At 42.6% G+C, this 6,633-nt stretch overlaps 1 protein-coding gene across 1 annotated transcript; it reads left to right on the plus strand.

Moving 5' to 3' along the window:
- Nucleotides 1–419: 419 nt before the first annotated feature.
- LOC309566697 (uncharacterized protein) lies at nucleotides 420–1,853 on the plus strand (the record flags this gene model as incomplete). The annotated part of the gene is made up of 3 exons (XM_082271961.1): nucleotides 420–665; nucleotides 840–967; nucleotides 1,379–1,853. The coding sequence occupies 3 exons, from the start codon at nucleotides 420–422 to the stop codon at nucleotides 1,752–1,754; spliced, it is 750 nt and encodes a 249-aa protein (XP_082128087.1). The 3' UTR covers nucleotides 1,755–1,853.
- Nucleotides 1,854–6,633: the final 4,780 nt, after the last annotated feature.

Raw genomic sequence — 6,633 nt, forward strand, 5'->3', positions numbered from 1 at the left:
GCCCCCTATTCGCTCCCAGGCTAGTGACGTACCGGTATGTCACTTTGCCTGGGAGGGACTGACCGCCGCCGTATATAGTCGGGCGGCGGTCGGCAAGTGGTTAATGATGCTCTACACGCAACTGATGATAGTGATAGTGATGTTGTGATAATTTCCCCCCCCCCCACAAGAGATGTGCATCACACACACTAAACCTGATTTCATGCACAGATGTTGACAAGTGGCTGCGGTCAAAATATGTAACAAAGGCTGTTTATAGAAGTGCTACTGCCAAATGTACTGACCTATGGAACAAGACTAGACGATCAGCTTTGGCTACTGAAACAGTTGATGAGTTGGTGTCAAAAAAGCTGCTTGTACCTTGTACAACACAATGGAATTCCTTATAAGATGCCCTGGCTCGAATCTGTGAAATATCCATGGTAGACCTTAAATCTATTTCCTCCAAATTAGGACTGACAGCGATAACAGAAAGGGAACACCAGTTTTTAAAGGAGTGCTGTATTGTGATGAAGCCCCTTACAGTTGCCTTGGATATACTTCAGGGAGAAGAGAACTGTTTTCATGGTACACTCCTACCAAGGATTGAGACATTAATGCTGAAGACAGAAGCCCTTAAAAGTGGCCTGCAAATACTGAGGGACCTTCCTGACGCCATAGTCACAGTAAGAACTTGAATTTAATATTTTATTATTTATTAAGTGAACATTGCTGTAGTACTCATAATAATAAAAAATACAACTGCTACTAATTATGATTATCATTATAATCATAATATTAATAATATCACTGATTTGTGTTGATACATACATTTAATGTTATTATTCTTATCATTTCAGGCTATCAAAACCAGATTTGCTGATGTCCTGGGAAATGAAGAGGCTATTATACTTGCTGCCGTAACTCTTCCAAAATTCAAACTTCGCTGGCTGCGGTCACAGGAGTTAAAGGATAAGGCTAAAGCCCCGTACACACGCATCGATTATTTGCCGGGAATTTTTGGCCAACATCCGATCGGCCGATTTTCGGCTTGTTAGTATGATGCTTCCGACAACCGACCACGACCATTCGGCCGAAAAAAATCTGGTGTGCAGGCTATAAAATTTTTGTTGGCCGTCAACACAACGGCCGATTTTCCGTCAGTCAGTACAGATTTCGGCAGACAAAAATCTGATGAGAAAGACTGGGCATGCTCAGAGAAGAAAAAACACACGGAAAGTAAACCAGCACATGACATCACTTCTGAAGTAGATTTTTGTTGGCCGAGAAAATTCGTGTGCAGTCTAGGCACATTCCAACCAACAAAACACCACTCTGGACAAAAGTCGGACGATCGGTCGGCCGATAATGGTTGCGTGTGTACGAGGCATAAGGCAAGTTTGCTGGCAGAGTGCCGAAGAAATGTCCTCGAAGAACCACAGCCAGGTAACAGCACATCTTCACATCACACAGATTCAGCCAAAGAGAACTATTTATTTTCCTTTGAGGAGGATGAGGAGGAAACCTCCTCTTCAGCAGAAAACCAGGTGGCAGACTATATTAGATCTTCAGCACAAAACTTTAACTCTCTGTGTGGATTTTCTCTCATCAAGAAAATTTCACTACGTTACAATGCTGCTACTCCATCTAGTGCACCTGTTGAGAGACTGTTCAGCCTGGGCAAGCTTGTCTTCTCTCTGAAGAGGAACAGACTGTCAGGCAAAAGATTTGAAAAGCTTCTCCTCCTACGTTACAACCACTGGTTTAGCTGTTAGATGAGAGGAGTATTTTAGTATAGATTAAAGTATTGTTCATTTTCACTGAGAACGAACTACATGTTAATCTACATGGAGAGTTGGATAGTGTTCTGTTTATTGTGCAGTATTATATATGTTTTCAGTCACAGCGGGAGTCGGGCCAGGGGAGGAGCGGCGGCGATCGCCCCTGCTCTTACCCGATCGTCGGGGATCGAGTCTGGAGGTCCGCCCGCTGTGTGTAAACACAGCGGGCGGATCTCTGAAGTGACAGGCAGGGTCAGATTGCAGGGTTCAGCATAGCTGAACCCTGGATCTGTCCTTGTGTCACTCAGTCACCCACCCCCCCCACACGTCAGTAAGCACCAGGCATACATTAACCCCTCCCTCTCCAATAAAATTAACCCCTTCCCTGCCAGTGTCATTTTTACAGTAACAGTGCATATATATAGCACTGATTACTGCAGTAATGTCACTGGTACCCCCAAAAGTGTCAAAAATGTCAGTCAAGGGTCTGATCAGTCCGCCGCAATGTCGCAGTCCCGCAAAAAAATTTGCAGATCGCCGCCATTACGCGTTAAAAAAAAAAAAACACCAAAAATGACAGAAATCTTTCCCTTTGTTAGTAAACGCAATAACTTTTGCGCAAACCAATAAAAATACGCTTATTGTGATTTTTTTTACCAAAAATATGTAGCAAAAAACAAATTGGCCAAAAATTAAAAAAAATTTAGATTTTTACATTTTTTTGGGGGGGATTTCATATAAAAAAATGTGAAAAATATTGTTATTTTTTCAAAATAAACGCTCTTTTTTTGTTTATAGCGCAAAAAGTAAAAATCGCACAGGTGATCAAATACCACCAAAAGAAAGCTCTGTTTGTGGGAAAAAAAGGACGTAAATTTATTTTGGGTATGGCGTCGCACGACCGTGCAATTGTCAGTTAAAGTCGCACAGCGCCGAATCGCAAAAAGTGGCCTGAACGGAAGACAGCAAAATCCTCCGGTGGTAAAGTGGTTAAAGATGTTATAGAACGTAATTGCGTTATAGAACATAAAAAAAAAAAAAACGTCACAGTTACTTTGCTGAGTAACTAATTACTTTTTCAATGTGGTAACTTTGTAGTAGTTACTAACGCAATTACTTTTTGGGAGAAGTAATTCGTAACTGTAACTAATTACTTTTTTAAAGTAAGATGACCAACACTAGTGGCCACCATTTTTTTCCAGCACTGCCTTAACCCTCTTGGAGGATGCCCCACAGATGCTCAATACGTTTTAGGTCTTCACCAGTCCATCACCTTTACCCTCAGCTTGTTTAGCAAGGCAGTGGTCGTCATGGAGGTGTGTTTGTGGTTGTAATCATGTTAGTATACTGCCCTGCGGCCCAGTCTCTGAAAGGAGGGGATCATGCTCTGCTTCAGTAAGTCACAGTACATGTTGGCAGGTAGATACATATTTGCCAGCACACCATGGATCTTGCAAAAGCAGTCCAAAAGCTTTATTGCAAAAAGGATCACATAAAAAAAAACAGTGCAACGTTTCGGAGCCATGCAGGACCCCTTCGTCAGGCATGTGATACAGTGCAAATGGTGAACAGAGAATATATGTGAACATACCACCAATCAAAATCAATGCAAATAGGTGACACCCCCCTCATATGACGTAATTTTCCTGCCTGATTAAAACATATTAAGTAATCCCATAACATAGACTCAGACAAAATATTGTTAAATATGAAGGTTACATGCTACTGGGAAGTGTGGGGATGTAATATGTCTGTGATGATCGGGTACATCACTGAGATGCACCCCGATCACATCTGGCAAGAGGCGGGGCAGAGCGTCCCTGATGCCGGGCAGCGCACCATAGGAGCCAATCACGGCGCGCCACGTAGGCCGCTCGTGTGAGGTCCAGAACGCCTCTCAGTGCTTGGCATCCACTGCTGTCATGGAGACCATGACGTAGGAACAAGCAGGCACGCCAGGCATGCGCGGCTCTGTAAGGGGAGGCGTAGGGTGTCAGAAATAGAGCAGAGAAGTGAACACAAAAAAGACCCAAGCAAAGAAGAAGATTGAAAAGCAATAAAATGAGTGGAGACAAGGAGGAAGGAACAGAGATGAAATTCATATAAATAATGGAAAGAGATGAGATGCATGAAGAATAATGGAAATGAAAAAATAATAATAAGCAAATATAAATACCCGTACATCGCTTCACAAGAGCGATCGTGGGGACACACGTATGGGTGTGCCCATTCGCTAGAGAGGAAGCTTATCTGTGGGGCCGGCAGCCGCGATTGCCACTGGGCACCCGCGATCTCTCACCGTGGAGACAGAATGGCGGTGTACTGTTGTAAACACGGCAGACCGCTGTTCTATCAGCAATGAACACAGGGATCCTGTGTCCCTCCTATTTAGAAACACAGGTCCCTGTGTTCATTCCATAAGTCCATCCCCCACACAGTTAGAAAGCACCAACTAGGGACACATTTAACCCTTTGCTCGCCCCTAGTGTTAACCCCTTCCCTGCCAATGTCATTGGTAGAGTAACTGCATATCTTTTAGCACTGATTACTGTAGTAATGTCACTGATTCCCCCAAAATTGTCAAAAATGTCAGTTAGGTGTCTGATCTGTCCGCAGCAATGTTGCAGTCCCGATAATGTTCGCCGCCATTTCTAGCAAAAATCAATAAATAAATAAAAATGACATAAATCTTTCCCCTAGTTTGTAGATGCGATAACTTTTGCGCATACCAATCAATATACACTTATTGGGATTTTTTTTTACCAAAAATATGTGGCAGAATACAAATTGGCCTAAAATGATGAATAAATTAGATTTAAATTTTTTTTTTATTGGGAATGTTATATAGCAGAATGTGAAAAATATGTGTATTTTTTTTTCAAAATTGTCGCTCCTTTTTTGTTAATAGCACAAAAAATAAAAATCGCAGAGGTGACCAAATACCACCAAAAGAAAGCTCTATATGTGGGGAAAAAATGACATCAATTTTATTGGGTTACAGCTTCACCCGACCACTCAATTGTCCGTTAAATTACACAGTGCCGAATTACAAAAAATGGCCTCTTTACTCTTTAAAGTGGAGTTCCTGCCACAAAATCGACATAACCGATTTTGTGGCCATCCGCTTGCTTTTCCTCACCTGAAACAGAAATGGATAGTTAGGATTTTTTTTTTTTTACTAACCTTGTAATTGTAGAAAGATATACTCACCTGTCTTCCACTTCCTCCCTCGGCGGCCTTGGCCAGCGCCATCACTTCCGGTTTGCAATGATTCCTGGGAGCTGAACGTCATCGCTCCCAGGAATCAATGCGACAGCACCGGCCCCGCTCGTCACCTCCGGTGCGACGCCGCATTCCTTGCTAAACAGCTTCTGGGCATGCCGCACCGGAAGTGACGAGAGGGGCCGGTGAAGGCGCATTCTGGGAGAAGAGGACACGGAAGAGGACGCAGAAGAGGATCGCACTGGCTTCAGCTGCCCACAACAGAGATGGCAACGCTGGAGAAGAAATTTTAAAAGTGAGTATTTCTTCTTGCAGGTAAGTGCGAACCGGGACAGATCAGAGGCTAGCCATTGTGGAATGTACTAGCCCTGACTGTCCCGGGGGTATGTTTATTGAAATTTCTTTTTTTTTGTGGCCGGAACTCCGCTTTAAAGCAGAGTTCCACTCAAAGTGGAACATCTGTTTATCTGTCCCCTCCCCCTCTGGTGCCACAATTGACACCTTTCAGGGGGGAGCGGGTACCTGTTTGGCCCCCTACTCCTTCCTCTGCTTCGTGGCCAAGCAAGGCTTCGCTGCCGGGTTCTCTTACCGGCAATGGCAGCGACAGCACCCGACAGCCAATGCAAACATCGGCTGTGGTGCCGAAATCACTGGACTCCAGGACAGGTAAGTGTCCTAATATTAGTATGTGTAGCTGCTGACTTTTAATTTTTGGAAAGGGGGAGGGCGGAACTCTTTAAGGGGGAAAATCTTCCGGTCCAGAAGTGGTTAAAAAAAAAACTGCAGAAACTTTTTGAAGAACTCTTGTGTTCTTAGTCAAACACAACCAGGCTTCCGAAAGCATTGTATTGGAATTTCTTTAAAAAAACTCTGCATGGTTTGTAAACTGGTTGTCATTGACATACCCTACAAAAAATATTAATTTTCAAAAACAAAGATGATGATCAAATAATTAAAACTGATATAAAATATTTTATAAATATGCAAGCATAATGTGTATGGATCAAAAACATGATATAATTCCCGTTAAACTGTTGCTGTCACTTAATGTAATAAAATGCCTAATGTAATAAAATGCATACATTTTCTGCAAATCTTATAGGCATATTTTTCCTTATAAGTGCTTTTTAAGAATATTTCGAAAAAAAAAAAAAAAAAAACTCAGAAAATCCATGCAGGGCAGAAGACCAGTAATTGCTTTATAAGATATAAAAACTTGACAATTACAAGAGCTTCTCCCAGCCAAGCTGGAGCCAGCAGGACAGCAAACACGCTGCTACATGCGGAGATGTGACAGTGCCTGGCAGCATGCAAACAAATGGATGTAAGCGTGGCTGGAAGGCTTGGGAAGCGAGATAATGTTTGGTCTTCGAATCCTTCTCAGTTATTGGGTGATCTTAGAGCAAGGCTGATAAAATCCAATCTTCCTTTGCTGGTTATCTGGGATCCCGGCTGGGAGAGCAGCACTTTCCCTACAGTTAAATCATTTTTTTCCACTTTGTCACTGATAATAGACAACATGAAAAAATACATCACGATGTCAGTAAGGCACAGTTTTATAATAAATAATCCTGCTCAAGCCCAAAGGGAGCAGTGAAAAGAGGATTAGTTTGTAGCGATTTTTGTGCATTATAACCATAAGTGACATAAC

This window comes from Pelophylax lessonae (assembly GCF_965119305.1).
Source record: "Pelophylax lessonae genome assembly, chromosome: 11".
Taxonomy (NCBI): Eukaryota; Metazoa; Chordata; class Amphibia; order Anura; family Ranidae; genus Pelophylax; species Pelophylax lessonae.